The sequence below is a fragment of the Trachurus japonicus genome, chromosome 24 (assembly GCF_045865225.1).
Source record: "Trachurus japonicus isolate A0001 chromosome 24, Traja_1.0".
NCBI lineage: Eukaryota > Metazoa > Chordata > Actinopteri > Carangiformes > Carangidae > Trachurus > Trachurus japonicus.
The window spans coordinates 25,669,263-25,691,539 of NC_140930.1; the positions used below are offsets into that span (position 1 = coordinate 25,669,263).

Consider the following 22,277-nt stretch of genomic DNA (forward strand, 5'->3'; position numbering starts at 1 on the left):
CGTTTGTTTTTCTTTGAATCCATGTGAAACTCTGGCAGTTCCATTGGTTTAAGGGCATTACAGCCTGCAACGATGAGCCAAAGGCCTCGTTTAGATCATCACAGACTGAAGGGCTTTGTCATCAATATCAGTTTGTAGCCATGGCTTGTGGTGTTGTGTAGTTTTATCCAGCTCTGCATTTGGAATCAGTTTGGATTCACAGATGTCAGGAGTTATTTTTTCCCCCCTCCCTTCACTCTGGACGTCCGCTGTGTTCTCCAGGTTGTCGATCCTTCTAACAGCCCCACTCCTCTGTCCTCGCCCCAAGGCCACATCTATCATTCATTATTTACCATTATAAAATGACCCCAGAAGCCAGATTGTTGGTCAAATAATTAACATTTGTATTGATTGTCATTCTGCACCGCTAAAATGCTACGGCCCCCACAACCAACCGACCAACCACAAGGGGCTTCCTGCGATCTTTTCAGGGTGGCCCGCTCCACCTCCGCCGCCATCCACGAAGTGTGCAAAGGTCAGAGTCAAAGGTTTTTTTGCATGTCGGATTTCTGTTTCCCCTGCTCCTCCTCCCTGTCCCCTCTCTTGATTTTGATCTGGAAATGTCCGATAGCTTTTATTTAATGTGGAAAAAGAACACAGAAATAAATTATTTGATTTTTTTAATGCTGTAAACTGGGTTATCTTGTCTGATGTCTGTCTTTTTTTTTTTTTTTTTTAAGTTCAAACCCTTCACACTTTGAGATTATGAGAGGTATCAGAGGACGGAGACAGAATCGGACATCTAAAAGATTAGTTTATTTGATCACATCATCTTTCATATCTACATAAAGAGACAAAAAAGTGTCACTATTTTACATCACACTTGTTCTAAAACAGTATTATTGCATATAAACAGGCAGTCGTACATTAAGCATATCACATTATGAAGATACAGAAAATATATTTTCTGTAAACAAAAGACGAGACCTAGTGTTAAAGTCACTGGTGTAACAAACATGGCTCGTATGAGCTGTGTGCAAGTATTTGTTGCATCTTTTCTGGCACTACGACAGAGGAGTTGTCTAATAAATGTTTCCTCTTATTTTCCTCTAAAAAAGTAAACTCTCCAAAACTTCATCTGGCAACAAACAGCATCTCACCCAGAATGGCACTGGGCTAAACTTCTCCTTCACACGTCGTCATCTAACACACACCAAAACCACTTTGGTTCAATCTGAGCTGGTTAAAAAAATAAATTAATAAATAAACTTTTAAAATTATTTGCTTCCAGCTGACAATATCGCTTCATTAGAAAAGAAAAAGTCTGGTGTATAAGAAAACATCATGCACTTAGAAATAAACATTTTGCAAGTGGCAGAGGAATGAGTTTATATCGGACTAATACTGTACATCAAGATCTGTTTTATGCTACATACTTTTAGGATGATGGTGTTTTTGTATGTGCTTCTTACAGTACAACTTTTATGAATACGTGACTTTGAATAAAACATTTACTTTCCCACAAAATTCACGTTTAAACTAAGCATCAGTGCAAATGACTGGATGGCAGTTTCTAAAAGGTGTGTAAATCTAAGGAGCAGTTTAACATTTTGGGAATCACACGAAATCACTTCCTTGTGGAGTTTCATGGAAAAAAACATTGACATGTCGTTTGGGAAAATACATGAGGTCAGTCACGAGACATTTAGCTTACCTTAGTTGTTGTGTTAGCACAGTTTAGTTTCTATTTCTGGAAATTTGGAGCAGCTTGTCTGGCTTTGTTCAGCGGAAACTAAATCAGGTTATTAGCACATCTGAAATTCACAATTTAACACGTTACATCTTGTTGTTGATTTTTAGCACGTAGGAGCTTCTAGTTGAATTGTCATTTTAGATTGAAGCTTGAAACCCCACATGAGCACAGTGACTCACAGCTTTCTTCCAGCTGAGAAACATTGCCAAAGTGCAACCGTCTTTAACACAGCATGTTGCTGATTCACGCTTTTGTCTGTATCAGGTTAGACTGCAGTGGTCAGACCTTTTTTACAGTCTATGGGTCAGACCAAACAGACAGCATATCACTCCTGTTGTAGGCGACTTACACTGGCTCCCTGTTTCTAGTAGAATTGATTTTAAAAGTCCTTTTTTGAATCACCTATAAAGCTCTAAATGCTCCAACATCTTCGTACACCTCTGATTTAATCAACCACAAGAAGCCCTGAAATCCTCCAGAGCTACAACAAACATAGTGGAGAAGCTGCTGTTATGAAATATGCACTGAAACAGTGGAACCATCTGCCAATGAACACTAAACAAGCCACAACAACAACTTAAAACACACCTCTACTGGAGCTTTTAGTTGACTTTAAGTTGAGTTAGCTTTTCCTTTTTTTCCTTTTAGTTTTTTTGTTTCTCCTGTTTTATTGCTTTGGTGAAAACCACTTTGACAAATTAACTCTACTACGCCTCACCCCATAAAGTGGTCAGATTTCATCTTTACACTTTTAAAATTTGTAGTCATCAATCATTTAAGGCTAAATGTGTTTAAGTGTAAGCTCTACAGGTGCTAGCTGGAGGATAGTATTGATTGCAGTATCCAACTTCTAACCCAACTTCACCAACTTGTTTTTCCCAAAATGCTAAACATGTTTATCAAGAAATAAAACTTAATTATTTACACCAACACAGCTGACCCCAAGTCAGCATCATGTACAGTATATTTACATTGTTTATGTAATGTCACTCTTCTACAGCCCTTTTATTTCCCTACAGAAACCTCACCGGTCTGCACCACTGTCCCCTCCGCTCCACAAAGCAAAAGCCTCTATTTCCCAGCATCACTTTCATCCAGCCAATGCCCTGCCATTGCATTTTGTTTTTTTACAAGCAGCATGTTGTCAAACTGTTCATCACAGCATCCCTGCCCAGACGTTAAAGCCAACATCACCTGACAAACATTCAGAGAAGTGCCTACACTGGTACTTTTAGAAAGGGTGGGGGGATACAAAGCTGACCTTTGTGGAGCCTGTGCAAATTGTGCCCTATACTCAGTCACACTCTGTGGATCAGATGAGTCACAGCCAAACAGCCCAGGGTGATTGGAGATGCTTTTAGTCATAGCGATAGTGATGTTCGCCAAGCCTCCGTTAACGGGAGCATCAACCAACGCAGCCAAAACAGTCTCATCAGAATTCATCCTCGGAGCTGTCGGCCAGCAGCATGGCCTGGTCCTGACGGCTGGTGCCGGGCTCTCGAGGTTGCTGCGGAAGAGAAAAAAAAATGGACTTAACGCATCTGAGTGAGACCCACCATGAGTGAGAAAATAGTGACCAATAGGTGATTAATAATAGGAGTAGTAGGGTATTGACCTCTGGCTGCCTGACCTTCCTCCTCTGGTGTTTGAAGCTGTTCCTCCTCTTGCGATGAATCATCCTGATGCTGTAGAGGGCGCCGACGATCAGCAGGGCCCCTGTGATGCCGATGCCCACGGGGGCCAACATCCCAGACACATACCCAGCCTGTGGACGGGCGGCGGAGTGGAGACACAGAGGTCAACAGAGGTCAACATGGAGCACAGCGGTGAATATCTAATTCAGGTAAATAAATAAATATGTCTAATTTCTTCACGGCCCAAATTACAAAACATCCTGGTTCATTTGGTGCAGCAGTGACTCTTTATGGCAGGAGGGTGAGATTGACTCAAAATAAACTACAATTCCCATGTTTATGATAATAGGCATACAGTTATAGAGGAAGAGCAGTTACATGTTGGTTTATCATGACATGCACTGAGAAGTAGTCTAAATCAGTGGTTCTCAACTGGTGGGTCGGGACCCAAAAGTGGGTCGCGGACCCGTTCTGGATGGGTCGCGGACAGCTGGTCAAAAAAGTAAATAATATTTAATGCACATCTGATGTTGGACATGTCTTTTATTTTGAAAAATAACTTATTTTGAAAGGCACACGAGACACGTGAACACATGCAGTTGTAATGGTCCTCCTCAGTTTCTTATTATTTGCTCCATTTGCTCTGAATGCAAAGATATCAGTTTCTTATTAATGTGGCCTGAATGCAGTGAATCTTGTTTTGTTTTGTGGGTCTTTATTTTGTGCAATTTGATATTTATTCACTTTTGTGAATATGCTCTGAATGCAGAGATGCATTAGAAGTCAAATATATCATTTTGTTGGTCTCCATTTTGTGCAGTTTGTTATTTTTTAATTCATTTCCGTACATGCAGTTGTCATGGTCCTCAGTTTCATTCATGTGCCCTGAAATGCACTTTGCTCAATAAAGAGCAAAATTAGTTTTTAAAGGCTTAAAAAAAATAATCTTGGTTTGAATTCTATAAAAGTGGGTCGCGACTTAATGACCATGGGAAAATGTGGTTCCCAGAGTGAGACTAGTTGAGAACCCCTGGTCTAAATGATGCCATTTTTGATGGATGGCTGATGCTTATCAAGGACAGTAGGTGGCAGTCTTACCTTTTCTCTGATCAGCTCTACCCAGCTCCGCACTGGAAGAAAAAAAAGCCTAATGATTTATGAAGGCAACAAATGTGACGCCTGTTTGTCCGTGTCATAGGTAAAACATTTTTCTGTTTCTGTGTGGCCTGATGGTTTTAAATAAATACTATGATGTTTTAAAGTGTGTGTTCATACTCAGCCCTTGGTTGCGTTGAACCCAGACGGGAGGAGGGGGGATGAGGCTGTACGGAGGCTGCGTGGAGGATGTTTTGGGGATTTCTGTCAGGTCCTCTTCACTCTCCTCTTCCAGCGATTCGTCCGAGTTCTCGTCATCGTCGTCCTCGTCTGGCTCCTCTGTGGGGAACAACATGATCGACTCAGCAGGCAAGAAGAAGGCTCATCATTATGACTGAGAAAAAAAAAAAGATGGTAATTTTAGATCTAATTGTTTTGCACTGGATAATAAAATCTGTCTTACCCTCAGATTCCCTTTCTTCTAACCCCGATCTAGATTTGTGCATAGGCTGATGGGCTGCCATGGTAACCGTTGTCATAGTGTGCTGGAAGGATGACAGGGAGGGGCCAGTGGTGGGCAGGTTCTCCTCAAGGTTTGGTGTCCTCACAGAAACTACGTGTCCCAAACCAAATACCACAGAGAGAGAGAAGAGCAGTGGAGGTTATGTCATATTAACATTTCATGATGTGTAAAAGGTTGAACCCATGTACATGGCGCCTTGTTAAACCACCGTCATTTGTTGTATTTTAGCAACTCATACCCAACCTCACTAATGCATCAACAAGTATGCACCTGCATCAGAAATGGACATTACAGTTTCAGTATACAAACCTATACAAAGTGTTGCAATATTTAGATTACTATATCTAGAAAGCGATGAGAGCATTGGCATCATTTATAAGGGATTTAGAATAGCCAATTGCCAATCAATACAGAGAACAATAGAAAACATGGACATTATGAGATGTGTAAGGAAAGTGTGACTGCATTAAAGAGGTCACTCCTGTAAACTCCAGACTGTGCCAGAAATATCTGCCCACTGCCAACCAAGAAACTTTAAAGGGGACATATTATGGAAATATCACTTTTTGAAGGCTCTTTAACATATATTTGGGTGTTTGTCTTGCCTTCTGGCCCCCAAAATGTGAGAATTGACAAAAAAAATCTGTAATGTTCAGGCTCCCTAGGTTGAAATCCATGTGGTTTTATGAGTTGTTTCCTTAGTTGTCTTCCAGTGATGTAACTAGAATTCAGATTTGCATAATAGCACCCGTACCTGGTACCGGTAGAACGGGCGGGGCAAGCAGTGGTTCATTTGCATTTAAAGGGACAGGCACTGAAACCAGCCGTTCTGAACAGGGCTGTTTTGAAAGGATGAAAAGAGCTGTGATGTTTGATCCTTGGGGGATTTTGACCAAAGCATGTCACAGACATGTCTTTAAGACACCTGGGAACTATTTAAATTTGTAGAAAAGGGGCAGAATATGTTTCCTTTAAGCAGACATAATGTTGAGTAAGAGAGGTTTTAAAGTCTCCCCAGGTTCAGTTTAGTACTGACACTGCCTGGAGGGGAAAATCTGATAGTCAAAATGAAACTAATGAAGCGTGGCGCATGCTGTGCTTTACTTGGCAGAAATAAATCCACTGTGCCATCACGATCTGTTTTGGCACCATCCTTCCACCAAAACTGGATTTCATAAGCGTATTCTCATGCAGCTTATGAAAACAGCGGGATCTGCAGCTGTGACCCTGATGATGTGGAAAATGTTTGAAATACATGTAAGCGGTGTAGGAAAGGGGCGAAATAATGCAGAGCAGCAGTAAGATAATTACAGATTTGGTGTTACAGAGCATCACACCGGCTTTGAAGACCGATTTGCTTATTCTGGTCACGTCACCTCTCTCACCTCTCTCTGAACCATCCTCCGGCTCAGTCGCGGCCTGCTGCTGTGAGACAGACAGAACCGAGGAGCTGATTGGCTCCAGGAGCTCGGCTCCGGATGTCTGCCAAGGTGACGTCCATTCTGGCATCAGCAGGGATGGGGCGTGCGAGGGACTGTCGCTGTCTGTCTCCACGGTGACCAGCTGGTCCAGGTCCACCTCCGACAGCGGCATTCCTCCGGTTGCCATGGCAGCAGGAGGCTGAGTGCTGCCGGGCACCAGCGTGACCGCCGCCGCCGCCGCCGCCGCCGCCCCCTCCGGTGTGACGTCTTCAAAGGGCTCAAAGATGAGAGGGAGCGCCTCTGAAGACATGGTCCCCTCTGTGGCCTCGTCCTCAGACAGTGGGACCGCCGTGTCCACTGCAACACAAACACACAGAAGCTGCATGGTAATGTCATTTCCAGAGGGCACAAGCGTTTGGATCTTATTGGGTGACAGACAGTGAAGGCTTGGCGGGGTAAACTGGGGTAAAGGACTAACAACAAGCTGAGGGTCTTTGAGTTTCTTAGACCCAAGTGTGCTGACAGCTACAATGAAAAATGTAGGTTTTCTGTTGCAATCAGCATATAGCTTCTTATGTATTTATATTATGGCAGATGCAGCTTTTTGAAATAGTTACCTCTTTAGACATGCCGTTTTCTCATTAAAAGCACTTGCACTCTCGGAGCTGAGTTCACAGTGCAGCTGAGACACAATGAAAGGAGGATTGGAAAAACGGCTCGTTTTTAGATAAGAGGCTACCACAGAGCGGGCTGTCACGGGAGAAACTGTTACTGCATATCTCTCAGGCGTTTCCTTTAGTCCAAAGCATTTCTTAAGTAGGCTGAAAAAGACTGCAATCCTTTTACATAATGCCATTTTTGGAATTTAGGTTTTTTTTTGTGTGTGTGTGTGTGTCAGCTTCCTTTTCTGTTGGGAAGGAAGCTTCATCAAACAGACAATCCCCACACGGACGGCAGGAACACATATTGGCTCAGACAGACTCCTTTAATCCATTTCCCTCTACTGTCGCACTGAATAATAACCTGCTTGGTTCTTTACAATGGTCTGGATCGGGACTGTGAAGGGTGAGAAGGAGAAGAGAAGAGGTTTGGAGGGTTGATAGAGAGAGAGAGGGAAAGAAAGAGAGGGAGAGAGGGGTTGAATTCTCCAAAGACTTGTATAACACACCCTGCCACCAACTTTGTGCTGGCAGTTGTGTGTGTTCTCTTTTTCCTTTTTTCCAGACTGGAGTCAGGAATAGAAAGTAATTAGACTGCCACGGGTCCCAGCTGGGGTTCAAAGTGGAGCGTGGAAAAGCGGGAGCCTTCTTTGCCAATCATCAAAGGCAATCTCTGCCACTAGACATGTCGTTTTCATTTCACTTTTTTAATGAAGCCTCCTGAAACCCTGCAAAATCCAGCAAGCCGGAAAATACAGCTTGTTGTTGGAATTCTTACAGGATGACAATGACTGCAGAGCATTACCTTACCCCACTTTGAAGCCATTCTGTGGCTGTTATACATTTTCACATGAGGAGTTAATGACCAGTAAGGGATTAGAGAAAAGTTTCCCCTCAATAAAAAAAAAACACCCCCATGCACTTCCATTTTTTCCACATTAATTATTGATTTCTAACTTTTCTGTTTTACCTCCGCTGGGTCTTGCTGCCTCGGTCCACAGGCTCTCTGGTCCGTCCTCTCTGGGCATCAGGTTTGGGCCGATCTCAGGTAACAAGGGGTCAGGCAGCGAGGACGCCGTAGCTCCATCGTGGCCCCAAATTGCCAAAGATGTGGAGGTGCGGGGGGTGACGAACACCAGAGAGGGGATGGGACTGTGAGAGGTCAGTCTCTGGATCCGTGCAGAGAGGGTTGGAGGGTCTATGAAGGATGGTGAGCTTGTGTCCTGGAGGACTCCACCTCTGTCCTCTGCCCCTTCTTGACTCTTCCTCAGGCTGTATGCAGACTCCAGCTGTGGAGGCGCCGAAGAGGAGGCCGGACGTCCACCTGGAGTCAGTCTTGAAGTGCTCATGTCCACGTCCCGCTGCTCTTCCTCACCCGTGGGAGTGGGTTTCTGCTCATCGATGACGGGTGCGTCCTCCTCGGTCCTCCCTGGTCCCACGGACAGCGCCGAAGCAGCCTCCGACCGCCCGTCAGCGTCTCCCATCTCAGACGAGCTCCCACCATTCTCCACCTCACCCCCTTGGCTCCGTGCCTCTCCACCAGCCTCACTCCGCCCAGATCTTCCATCGAGGCTGTCCCCGTTTTCTGTCTGCGTCAATGGAGCTATCCCCTCAGGTCGTCCATGTGGGCCAGCCCCCCGTCCTCCTCCTCCTCCTCCTCCTCCTCCTCCTGCGCCCACATTCAGTATCAGGCCGCTCACATGTTCTGGATCAGACAGTTTAGACTTCACATCTGTGGTGTGTGTTGACCTGACGGTCTCTACTGAGCTGGCACACTCTCCATCGCAGCTACTGTCCTGCGTGGGAGTGGAGTCTGAGAGGTGGACAGGGTTCCCATAGACGCAGAGACAGAGACAGGTCCCGGCCAGGAGGAGGAGGAGGAGGAGGCGGCGATGGAGCGTCCCAGACATCAGCATCTCTGTCTCGTCTCAGTGCCTGCAGAGAGTGGACGTAAAATGACAAAATGCTAATAGGCTTAACCAGGGTGTGAACGGTCCCTGCATGCAAACGTCTACGTTTTGACATGTGGACAGAGAGACAAAGCAGAGGTGTGGAGGTGCCTGGGATGGGAGAATTGGGAGATAGGTGACAAGGCACATTACAAAGGTGCTAAACCGCAGATTAAAGGGGCTCGAAATGCAAGAGTGTATTTCATTTGAGAACTTCATACAGGCCGTGATAACCACAGAGAACAGGATTAACTCTGCATGCATGCCTGCTCCTGCCTGCTTTGATGCTGTAGTTGCGCCGTTTTGAATAATTTGGATGAAATTCCCTTTCATCTCAGATTCTTCTGTTCATTTTGAATAAACAGAAAGAAATGCACCCCCTCCACTTCCCCCTACACACACACACACACACACACACACACACACACACAGAGGGAGAATGAAAAACACTTAGAGAGAGAGAGAGAGTGGGAATCTGACACAGCAATCCTTAGCACCCCCTCCGCACTTCACCTATAAATAGCAGCAGGTTTCTCTATTCTCCAGGATCCTCTACAGACCCGTGAACGCCTCATTTCTACATTCAACACAAATCCTCATTCCTCTAAAAACAGGCTCATTTGCACACAAGCTGAGCACGTGACTAGGACTTCAATTACCTATTAAATGTGATTGAAACTGTAAGACATCAACTCAGTGTGTGGCGCATTTGTTGCTTCGCCTGATTGGATGGCAATAATCAGCCAATAATCAATCAATCAATCAATCAATCAATCAATCAACCAACACTGTTTATGGAGAGAGACACGACACGTCTGGTGTTACCATCCTCACAGAGGCGACAGGCATCTGATGATGATGCACAGTCCAGCAATGCCACTTCATGCCCCCCCCCCCCCCACCCAGTTCATACACTCAGCCTGCCCATGCAGTCGCCACCTGACAACATGCATTTGGACTGTAAACACATTCACACTGCGGTGTCGAATCACGTTTTACCAACCTGGCCGCGCGCACACACCTGAGCCGATCGCAGTTTTGCAGACTCTATAATGCAACCCCCCCCCCCCACCACCACCACCACCACCATCCATCATAGGCTACAATAAGGCACTGAGAGAGAAATTTACATTGTAACAACTGAAGTCGCACACGGCTAAAAAATCAAAGTGCCTTTACCTTCCAGAGTTCATGTCGGATGTCTGCGGCTGAAGGACGCAGCTGCTCCGTCAGGCTGAGGGAGCTGAGGACTGAGTGGATGGAGCAGGCTGGAGCGGATCAGGCAGGCAGCTTGTTGTTGTGCAGCTCAGCGTCACTGACTGGAGATCTCAGTCTTTTCTCTCTACGTGTGTCTGTGTCCGCCTGCTCCTCAAGTGCTGCCACCAAATGCTTCAGATCTGCAGCATTGAATTGAAAGCCTGCGGTAAACCGCCCGCTCCTCTCCTCTCCTCTATAGCCTACACTGTGTGATGATCGGCGGGTCGGTGGTCTGTCTGTCTGTGCAGCTGTTACAGCTGTTTTCTTGTCACAGACACAGACACGCTGCACCTCAGCGTCTGGATGTTGAGCTCTTGAACCTCGAGTCAGAGGTCACCTGCTCCTCACACAGAGCAGACACCAGAGCAGGTTGTGACAGTTTGACAATTTCAAGAACCGCTGTCACATGATGCTATAACCTTGAAATCATTTTTATGTAAGATTTTTTTTTTTTAAATACATTTATTTAAATAATCACCTTAATGTAATTTATAAAATTGAAGTAGGCTAATATATAAATTATTAGGTCTTACTGACAATAATGACAATGGTATCTACTGGCTTAGGGTGACTGGTGTAATGCCCAAACCAGTAACTGTTACTGGTTTGGGCATTAGGCTACACATGCAAATATTGTTTTCAAGTTTGTCATACATTTCAACAGAGTGCCAGATTGGCAAACAGGAATTCAGTAAACATATCATAAGGATCAACCTGCCGAATGTTCAACTTACAGTGTCTAGGTGTAAAAGAGCTGTGATTATTGAGAAGAAGAAAAAAAGAAGAAAAAAGGACTGAACACAGAAGGTGTCAGTGATAATGCACATGTGGTATTAGTATGCAAAGTGGGGGAAGACTGTTTTGAGGATTGACTTCTGAATGACTTGTCCCATGCTGTGCAAGTAGCCTATCACAGTTACTTTATTATGAAAAGTTTTATTATTATTTTTTTTATCTCTTACAAGATTCTGCAGAGCTGTAGCTACAACCTTGAGTACTGCAAGATGCTGGACCCATATTGTTCACTGTAAACGTGGATAAATGGTGAGAAATACTAATGTTGCTTGTATTTGCCTCACTAGTAGCTTTAACATGGACCCTCCATTGACAGCATGGCAAAGTGGCAAAACTGCAATTAGATGTGGCAATGCCAGTGTAGTTTTGGCGAACTGACAAAGTTCCAGTGACCCCCTGTGGTGACACAATGAGGCTACACCATCATGTATGGAATCATGTTATATGCATAGCCATGGGTTAATGCTGGACCCTGTTATTCAGAGGGACAATCACACTTCTAAATATTTTTAAAATATAGGCCATATCCCCTTCTTTTTTATGTGAGAAGTTGTTTTTTCCCCTGTTCTCAATCAATTGAATCTAGGCCATCTGAACTATCCACTGTTCCTTCAGAGTGCAGAGACTCAGTGCTTTGAATTAACCTACATGGGCTATAAAAACGCAGCATGACACAACAACACAAAGATACATCTACAACATGCAAATAAGAAATTCACAGCTGATAGAAATTGTGATCTGACATCATGATCATGACAGCCAGATCTGTAGCTGATATTTCTAAAACACATTATTTATTATATTGTAAAAGTCTGTAGCTGTAGCGTAGCCAGGTAGGGGGCGGGTGGGGCGGGCGCCCCAGGCCCAGGTTCACCATAGGCCCACTGACAAGGGGGTTCTTGAGGACCGATTGCTAGAACCACAGCAAATCTGTTTGCTTTGCTACTGTCAATTGAACCCGTCGCAGTACCCCTTGCAGCCCCCCTCTTCTTCGCTCTTTTCCTCCGCGCGCTGTTTGTGTTTGTGTGCACTGTGCAGGCTCATACAGCACCGCAAAGCACTCGCCCTGCTCATCAAGCTAGAGTTGTAACGGGCCTACCCGCGGTCGTTGAAGTGCGGACCCGACACGGACCGATACACTGATTATTGGGCCGAGCCCGGCAAAAAAAAAGAAAAAAAAGCAGAATAAGCCAGATGGCAGCCCAGCCCCGGCCCTGGCCTGACCTAGTCATTACGAACCCGGCTCGAACCAGCGCGTCGGGTTGGGCTGTTTATGCTCATTTAATTGACAGACACTATCATTTCGCTCTGTGCACGTCCTCACACATAGAGAGAGACTCATAGGAGCTCAGCTTCACGACTGAGACACGAATAGCGTATTTCCTCAAATAATAGCCGGCGTTATTCAATTAATAGCTGGGTCTCACGGACGTTCAGTCAGGGGAGGCATTTGAGGCAGTGCCTCACCTACTGTCAGGAATAATTAAATTATTTAGTTAATCTAAGGTTTAATTATTTTTTTATTTCAGATAACTTTACCACAGGTTTAAATGTGTCAGCATTTGGTGATTTTCTCTGTTTACCTCCGGTCAGAAACCACTGTACGGTGTGTGTGTGGCTGACGCTACGCTGCCTCATTGCGTAACTCTACTGAGTGTGAGCGGCACGTACATTCACGTTGCTTTCGTGAAGTGTAAACAAACAGACGCCCCCTCGGTTTTAGCGTCCAGCAGTTTAGCGGCTAATTCAACAGCAGTGATGGATAACTCTACCGGAGAGGCTCAACAACTTTTTTTAAAACTTCATTTGAGGAATAAACGGCAGCTTTCACCTGACGGGAGACCGACGGCTGAGCTACGGCAGCTAACAGCTAGCAGCTAACAGGTTTTACCTACTTTTCTCTCTCTCCCTCCCTCCCTCTCTTCTTTACACATGCACAGCCCAGGTTGTCTGTCATATCTGTTGTAAACCTTGTAATAACAGCTTGTTGAGTACAGTTAACACTATTGTTGCTTTGTTTTGAGTGTGGATTAATTGTTAACGGTTTGTTGTGTAATGTGAGCGGTGGTTCAATATCGCGATCCTGTTATTGATGAGTTGGATTTTAATAACAGCTGATAACTGTGTAGATGGCGTGGATTGTGATGAGAAGGTGTTGCACACATTTTAAGAGTTATCTGTGCAAAACCTGTTTGTTGTGACTTTCTTGCGTGATGAGCTGATTTGCTGACTGTGAAGACTGAGAGGAGGGGACAGCATTGCACTGTCGGACCTGGGTTTCTGCTCCGTGTCCGGAGACGGACTGCAGAGCAGCTGTGAACATGTTCTGATTGATGGGGAGTGAAGCACTGCGCCGCAATGTGGTAACTTATTGTTGATTTCACGGGTCTATTGTCAGTCTCATGTAGACAGCTGATAGTCTGTGTATGAGTCGGCAAGAAGTTGAGCACATAGTGACAGTCTGTCATGTGCGCATTTACAGTGGCAGCTTTGGTCTGGAGCCCTGTGTATTAGACTACATTTGTATCGCGCATTCCTAATAGGCCCACTACAGGGTCTCGCCCCACCTGCATGAACCAGTCAGCTACGCCACTGGTCTGTAGGCTATTTGCTTTACGTGAAATCGACAGCCTATTAATTTATTCATTTTGGGCACGTTTTAATCAGGCAGCGCGTGACGTCATTACGCTCCCGAAGACCCAGCCCAACCGAACAGGAAGACAACAGATTTTTGGATACGATGCAGATTTGCCGCTGTGGTTGCTAATTACAGACGTTACCTTCGCCCAAAAAAGGCGAATAAATCAATAAGATGCCCTTATTTGATGGGTTGGGAAGTGGAGGAGAGAAGACTGCCATCGTCATCGACCTCGGAGCAGCGTACACAAAGTCAGTATCTGTTGTTAGCATGTTATGCTATCGGTTAGCACAGTATGCTAACGAACCTGTGAGGTGTTTGTTATTTTACCACCTGTCAGTTTCTTTGTAAATAAGCTCGAAGGGAAACATTCAAACTCGCTAACACAATACATATACTTATGGTGCTGGTTACAACTGCTGTGGCGCTGGTAGCTTCTTAGCCACTCTGTCAGTGCTAACTAGACATGTCAGTATTTAGCTAGCGTTAGCTGCTGCTCAATTAGAGCAAAGAGAAAATCTTGTTAAGATAAATAACTGTGCCCAGCTCCAGCTCCACTGCCAAGTCCCAGTGTCTGAGCAGCCCACATGTTCCCACTGGGCTAAACCTCAGACTGTGACCTAATTCAAAGCTAAGGTTAATGACACCACAAGTTTCCAGTTGTCTATTATGATGTATCATTCACAAATCTGTCTGATATGAAAAGTTATTTCGCCTGTCATTAAACCTTACAGGTCTCCTCTCCCACCTCGTTTATTTACATGGAGACTGTTTCCCTGTAACTTGAATAGGAAAGTGGTCTCAGACTTTATGTGATATTAGTCCAGTTTTTAGTCAGGGAGATGAAACTGGCCTGAAGCAAGTCACATGAAGATCAAGAGAACGATTCCCCTTCTCTTGAAATAAAGAAGTCTTTGTCTGCAGTTGCATTGACACAACATTTGACAAAGCTGCACTGATATTTTAAGTGTGATAAAAATGTACTTTTAAATGATTTTTACGTAGTATAAAATTAGCTCTTGGAACTAAGTCTTTATTCTTCAAATAAAAAATATTCCCATCTGATTCCTCAAACAACTCATTGCTATGTTAGTATGCAGCATCTGCATCACTTAAATTATCATACGTGTGAAATCTTTAGAAAAGGTTAGCGATTTAATTTTGTCTTGAGAGGACATTTGCAGTAGCATGTGCAATCACTTATCACAAATATAACTTTTATTCTGCGTGTGTCATTAAGCAGCTCTGCGTTTTATTTTTCTTTCCAGATGTGGCTATGCAGGGGAAACGGGGCCCAGGTTCATAATTCCGAGCGAGATCAGGAAACCAGGGCAACAAGAGGTGAGACACTGATGTGCTTCTCTGGTTGTGTTCATTTGGAAAAAATGTCGGGAAGTTGCAAAATATATGTTAATGTGTTTTTTTTTTGGGTTTTTTTTAATTCTCATTTTCAGGCCACCAAAGTGGTTCAGTACAACATCAACACAGAAGAACTTTATGTCATACTCAAAGAGTTTATCCATTTGCTGTACTTCAGGTGAGACTTCTTTTCAGCAAGTGTCCAGAGCCTGCTATACACAGCCTATAGTGATTTGGTTAAACCATAATCTGTATGTCTGTATGTTTTCTGGATCAGACACCTGCTGGTGAACCCTCGCGACAGAAGAGTGGTCATCATCGAGTCCATCCTCTGCCCGTCTCACTTCAGGGAGACGCTCACAAAGGTCTTCTTCAAACAGTTTGAGGTACAACAGTCGAGCACATTAGCTTTTTATGAAAACTGCAAACTGTGATTGTAAAAGGTGGTAATGTGATGAACTCATTTCGTAACAATAAACACTTATTTGAAACTGAATAATTACACCACTGCTCAAATTGTTCATTAACTCGAAGATGTTGAGAATTAATTTGCACGCAGTTAATAAAAAAAGATTTTTAAATATTAGCTGAATATCATCACTGTTAATTTAATGGATATTTTCCTGTTGATACAAGAAGCTGCAGTGTAGTGGCTGTTCTGAGGTGTTGCTCTGTGTGTGATGGTGTTTCCCAGGTTCCCTCTGTGCTGTTTGCTCCCAGTCATCTCATGGCCATCATGACTTTAGGCATCAACTCTGCCATGGTGATGGACTGTGGCCACACAGAGACACTGGTGCTGCCTGTATCCTTTTCCTGTTATACGTACATATATATTATATTTTCACTGAAAGGAATAGAAATGTAATAGTTTGTTTTTTCTTTCCTGGAGGTACACCATAAGGCTGATGTTTTTAAGTAGTGGTCACCAGTCCAAAAAAGTACATGATAATGATTTTCCACTTTATTTTCTACCTATAATTTATTTATATACAGTAGTTTCCAAGGTTGTTTTGTTAAACCACCACGTCTCACTTTCTTGCTCTAGCCTTGTACATGTGACAGAAGTAGGTCACCTCTGTCCTCTTTATTAGCTCAACACGACTTGGACCACGCTCTCTGTGTCAAGCTTACCTCGCCATTGAGAAGCAGAGGCCTGATCACAGGCTGTGTACATGCACTGTGTTGTTTATAACAGTTACTCTGAGATTCATCTGTTACCTTAACTGGTCAAATCAGGTTTATGAGTGCACTCCTATTCTGCCAGCGTGGGAGGCTTTGCCTTTGGGAGGGAAAGCCATCCATAAGTAAGTAGCTCTAACAGACTAAAGAGGAGAATGCAACTTTACATGGTATTGTACTATTTAGTGAACACATTGCTTTCAATTGAACATTTTGTCTCCCCAAAATGGAACCTAATGTTTGTGTTTGTGCTTTCTCTTTATTCATTGTAGAGAATTAGATGGGCTTCTCGTGGAGCAGTGCACTGTGGATACGGACACGACCACAGGACAGACTGTACCAGCTGTCATTGGTAATGACAGAACAATATCATTCTCCATCTGCCTTTGTCTTCCAAATGGATAAACTTTAAACTCTGATATACACTGCTGATTTGTTTTACATTGCAGAAAGCAAGAGAATATAATGGCCTTGGACTAATATGCATCATTGACTATTCATAAGGGGAACTTGTTTCTGTTTGACATCGGAGTGAATCCCTTTTTCTCAAACTGTGAATTATACATATGCATACGGCCTATTTCAGAGTTTTTCTTGCCACATTTTTTCTTGATAGAGGAATTTGAATCATAGTGTTGAGCTGTGAGATCTACAGCTGCACCAGAGTGAGAGAAGCTACACATATATACATCAATAATTAAGACAGACAGCAGGCTGCTGCACTAGACTGGACCGGTGAACCAACTCTGCAGTTACCACTGTGATTCACCTATAACGCACGATTCTGAAGATTCTGCACAAAATCTGAAGTTCAAACAGTTTGTAGACAAAAACACTGAATTATAGTGATCTGCTTTGTTCTAGATACTTTCCTGCAGTGTCAGCTCATATTTTTACATCTTGTCATCAATCATACTTTGGAGTGTAATAGGCAAAATGACTGATCATGGTATAAGTTAACAAAAGAAAATGAAGTTTCACTGCATTTATTCTATTTCTTTTTTCTTTTTCTTTTTTTAAATTCTCCTCAGGCACCATCCCAGAGGAGACTGTGGAGGACATCAAGGGTGAGTTCAACTGAGTTGTTTTTGGACTGAAGATTTGAACCTCTCATTTTGCTTCTCTGAGGAGTCATGCTTTTATTCATCGCCAACAGTGGCAGCATTCCTAAAAGACAACACTATAAATAATACAAACTTCCTTTGAGACAAGTTCTACCACAATATACGACTTCAAATGAATTCACAATAATTACACAATGAATCACAATATGTATAGAACATTTGAAACAGCGAGTCTGTAACCATCTGTAAGCCCAAAAAGAACAATTACACTTAAAACATGGTGAAAAGGCAACTACATAAACTGATAAACAAGAGATACACAAGGCCAAATATCTGCTATTACCATTTATTGTATGTATATTATCAACATGTCCTTCCTTTCTCCACTATATCATCCTTGCTAAAAATGGCTTGAAATAATCGTATTGATAAGAGCCTGAGGTGAACCATGTGTTCATGTTCATTTTCTCAGATAAAAGCAGTCAGACTTTACTCTGTTTACGTGATACTCAAGCAGCCTGTTGTAGTTTTTTACTTCCACCATTTGTGGGCTGCAGCTCTTGATGTTGACACAAGGATCAGTTTATCCTCAGTCTTATTAATTTCTGATCAAATCCTCTCAGTTTTACAGACCTGCAGTGTCATTGTTTGACTTACTGAGTAATGAGCAGGATTTGCAGTTGGAAATGTTCATCTTTCATCATTCCATTCATTCACTTGTCTTTCATTGTTGATTTTGTCTTGCCTCCTGCAGTCAGAACATGTTTTGTCAGTGACCTGCAGAGAGGCCTCAAGATCCAAGAGGCCAAATTTAACCTGGACGGGACAGCTGAGGTGAATGAAATGTTGCCCCAGTTATCCTCAATCTGTAAACTAATGTTCACATGAAGTAGTGTGTTGCTGTATATTGCTTAAAGATTCTTTCTGTTTGAATATGATTGCAGCGTCCGGCCCCTCCTCCAGATGTTGATTATCCTCTGGATGGAGAGAAAATCCTGCACATCAAAGGATCGATCAGGTACTAATCATAAATCTGATGTTGTTAAATCTAATCCTCAAGACATTTGCATATGATTATGCATGTTTTTTTTTTTTTTTCATATTTATGCGCCGTGGGCTGTTTGAACCTATGAGTCATGTTTCCATTCTTGGCCCCCTCAGTAGAATGAGCGTCTGATTTTTTGTGCCATCCTCTCTTTCTGAGAGAAATGTGGCTGTGATTCATGGGATCTTCTTTTTCAGGGACTCTGTGATGGAGATCCTGTTTGAGCAGGACAACGAGGAGAAGAGCGTGGCCTCTCTGATGCTCGATGCTCTGGTTAAGGTAGAGAAATGTTCATTCCTCTGCGCCTCTGTGTCCAGGCATGTGTGAGGGCTATATGTTCTGTATATGAGCTTTCACTTATTTAGTCCTCATCTTCTCAACTCCTTTTACCTTTAGCTACGTCTAAATTTCAGTTTGAGCTATCTTGAGATGATCTTATATGTGGCTCCACTGGAGTCCTACTTCTTTTAGACATATGGCAAAACATTGACTACATATGAACTTGTTTTTACTTATTCAGAGGGTTCATCTGTCTTCTGCTGTATGTTTTGGCAGTATTGTATGTACTTATACGAAGGTGGGTAGCTGCCTTCTTTCGCCTTGTTAAAGGGATAGTTCAACATTTTGGCAAATTGGCCCATTGCCATAATCCCTATAGTCATAGCAGTAGGTTCGTTACCTTTAATTGCCGGTGCAAGCTATTTTTAGAACGGCGGAGCAGAGCTGCAAGCTGCTCAGAGCTACGCTACGGAGGCTCATGGGATATCAAACTCATCAAATACACAATCCAACAACTCCACAACGCTCTTGTGGACAAGTTATGACCTGCACATTCGCCATGCTATGAAATAATAACGGAACGTTATGAGACTGCTTACTGATGGGAACGCGATCAGCGGTTTTGCATGAATTTACCTCGAAAACAACTCTGTCTCGTAATGTTCTGTTATTATCTCATAGCGTGGTGAATGTGCAGGTCACATATTGTCCACCAGAGCATTTTGGAGTTGTTGGATTGTGTATTTGATGAGTTTGATGAGGGAAACCAAGAAATCCCATTAGCCTCCGTAGCGTAGCTCTGAGCAGCTCGCGGCTCTGCTCCGCCGTTCTAAAAAAAGCTTGCACTGACAATTAAAGGTAACGAACCTACTCCTAAAACTATAGGGATTATGGCAATGGGCCAATTTGCCATAATGTTGAACTATCCCTTTAACCTTCTGTGTGGAGATCTAAAAGAGGAGGGCACGGATAACCACCAGTGATCAGGGCACAGGAAAAATAACATAACGGTATGGCAATGGGCCAATTTGCCAAAATGTTGAACTATCCCTTTAAACTTCCCCTCTGTCTGGTCTCAGTGTGACTTACTTTATATCCACATATCTTGCTCAAACCTTCAGTGTCTGTGGCAGGAGGAACACGACAACCCACTTTCTCTCTCCGTGCTCTACGGCCACGGAGCTGGAGTGGACTGTTTGACTTAGTGTTGCTGCCATGGTTACAACCATTTCCGTGAAACAGAAAGCGGGTTTTGTTGTTTCATGTGCAGATCGAGTCAGAGCAGGGCTGCCTAATTAATCTCCAGCAGTAGAGCAGCAGCGGAGATGACACAGCCACAGGGTTTTACTGAAACAGCCCCATCAGCAGCGTGCTCCACTCAGGCTGGAGCTCCCCCGAGGCTTCAGCAGGGAGGCGCTGCAGTGGAGCTACACACAGCAGCTTTCATCCATCATGCTTTGTTTTAGTTTGCACCTGTCCTGGAAGCGCTGTTCTCCTGCCTCATCTTTTTTCCTACACAACTGATACGGCAGAAAAAAACTGCTGATAATTATCTAAGATCTTTAATTTTACTCATATGGAATGATGGTGTGAAATAAAATGAATAAATGATTTCCCTGGACACACATAAAAGGCAGATTCTTCCTCTGAAAATAAGAAGTGATACTCATGCAGATGATTTAATCTGGTAAATGTGTGTGTGTGTTTGCCCCTAGTGCCCCATCGACACCCGCAAAGTGCTCTCTGAGAACCTGGTGGTGATCGGAGGCACGGCCATGCTGCCGGGCTTCCTGCACCGCCTGCTGGCCGAGATCCGCCTCCTGGTCGAGAAACCCAAGTACAGCGAAGTGCTCGCCAGCAAGAGCTTCCGCATACACGCTCCACCCGCCAAACCCAACTGCACCGCCTGGCTCGGAGGTCAGATACGAGATTTCGTTGAAATATTTATCACTACCTACCTGCTGAACTTGTACTCTCAGTCTGAGCAGAATTTTAAAAATGTTCTCCTGCATCAGCACACGCCCAAAAAAAACAGAATGTCGACCTGTTTCAGAAGATCTTGAGAGAATGTGGTCTCGGTCTAGGGATTCATGATGTCCTCTGGTCCGTAGGTGCGATCTTCGGCGCCCTGCAGGACATCCTGGGCAGCAGGTCGGTGTCACGGGACTACTACAACCAGACGGGTCGCATTCCAGACTGGTGCTGCCTGAGCTCCCCTCCTCCTGAGTGTCTGTATGAGGCAGGGAAGACCCCTCCTCCGCTGATGAAGAGAGCCTTCTCCACAGAGAAGTAGAACATGCTATCATGTCATTGAAATAATGTCCTCTCCTTGTACCTGATAGAACAGTTCAATAATCTTTGATGTAACATCTCAACACACGTCTTGTTAATGTGTTAACTCCACAAACAGCTCTAGATGTTTTTAATGTCTAGTCATGTGAACGGTGGACTGTTTGATGATCAGGTGAGCTGGTTTTGACACCACCAGACTGAACAGATTATGGGATTGAAATTATTCAAGGATTCCAGTGGTAAAATTTCAAATTGCTTCTGTGTGCAGCCATGTTTCCTGTCGAAGTCCAACCGAGCAGGGCACTGAACCTGTGCCAGCTTAGTTTTTTTTTGTTGAAAAACAAATTCACCAGAAACATTTCAGACGAATCGGTTGTTGCCATTCATTTGTCAGCAAAACTTTCAGCAAAAACAAAATGTTGCTGAGCATTGGAGAAAGCTGTAATGATTTCAGTGTGACATCTGATGTGTTGGAATCTCACATCGACAGTGATACCCCGCTAAGTTTTCCAAAAATACATAAAAAGAAAACTGATTTATTTATTGTTTGTACCTATCTATGTAAAGTTGTATTAACCACATTAAAGGCCCTGCACACTCACAGAGGTGATTGCAGTTTTTCATGCTAATTAGCATCTCATCAGATTCAAGTTTCAGTTAGCAGAAGGATAAAGTCCCAGAAGGAGCATCAAAACTAATTAGAGGCTCAGGGACATGACAGACACTACATGAACACAACACTCCTGTGAAGAGATCTAGTCAAGATAGATGATCAAAAGCACCTTTGTGTCTTTGTGTTTGTGTACAGACTTTAAAACATCTTTTAAACAATGACATCTTGCTCTGTAACCTGCAAATTCAACAAATAAATATTCACAACTGAATGGGAACTGAAATGTCTTCTTTTTTAATCCTAGAATGAAAATGCTTTATAGAAACATCCCCTAAAATAAAACAATGACTATTTTTTTCTTAGACTCAAATGATAATAACACAAACAACTTTCAATAAATGTTTGTATTTCTACTGCTGCTGCCAAAATCACAGTTTCAATGTTTTTCCCCCAAAACTATCATTTGGAGAGTCATGTTTTATCAAACCTCACCTCATTTATAATATTAGAATATTTTAACATGTAGGAGGAAACTGCAGATGCTGCCAGCGCTACTGTGACTGTAAGTGCAGTCATCACATAGGAATGCATATACCATATCTCACTGTATCCATAGTGGGTAGTAAAATGTGTCCGTGCAAGTGAAACTAATTCTGTTCTCATGTATAGTAACAGTGAGGCCAAACTGACGCAGCTGTTTTCAGCTCGGTGGCGTTGTTTCCTTGTCCAGCCCTGATGTGCTG

General features: G+C 43.5%; 2 protein-coding genes across 3 annotated transcripts; one reads left to right on the top strand and one right to left on the bottom strand.

Moving 5' to 3' along the window:
* Positions 1 to 773: 773 nt before the first annotated feature.
* armh4 (armadillo like helical domain containing 4) lies at positions 774 to 10,605 on the bottom strand. 2 transcript variants are annotated; one of them, XM_085770238.1, is made up of 8 exons: positions 10,193 to 10,605; positions 8,035 to 8,999; positions 6,370 to 6,762; positions 4,925 to 5,074; positions 4,642 to 4,800; positions 4,465 to 4,496; positions 3,363 to 3,497; positions 774 to 3,239 (listed from the first exon to the last, which is right to left on the bottom strand). In XM_085770238.1, the coding sequence occupies exons 2-8, from the start codon at positions 8,978 to 8,980 to the stop codon at positions 3,165 to 3,167; spliced, it is 1,890 nt and encodes a 629-aa protein (XP_085626364.1). In that variant the 5' UTR covers positions 8,981 to 8,999; positions 10,193 to 10,605; the 3' UTR covers positions 774 to 3,164. The 2 variants fall into 2 exon arrangements, with proteins under 2 accessions (XP_085626364.1, XP_085626363.1); XM_085770237.1 differs by having other exon boundaries at positions 3,348 to 3,497; positions 10,193 to 10,455.
* Positions 10,606 to 13,758: 3,153 nt separating this feature from the next.
* actr10 (actin related protein 10) lies at positions 13,759 to 21,524 on the top strand. Its single transcript, XM_085770222.1, has 13 exons — positions 13,759 to 13,954; positions 14,972 to 15,044; positions 15,158 to 15,240; positions 15,340 to 15,448; positions 15,757 to 15,864; positions 16,299 to 16,366; positions 16,514 to 16,593; positions 17,273 to 17,308; positions 18,060 to 18,139; positions 18,250 to 18,323; positions 18,548 to 18,629; positions 20,345 to 20,546; positions 20,741 to 21,524. The coding sequence occupies exons 1-13, from the start codon at positions 13,878 to 13,880 to the stop codon at positions 20,920 to 20,922; spliced, it is 1,254 nt and encodes a 417-aa protein (XP_085626348.1). The 5' UTR covers positions 13,759 to 13,877; the 3' UTR covers positions 20,923 to 21,524.
* Positions 21,525 to 22,277: the final 753 nt, after the last annotated feature.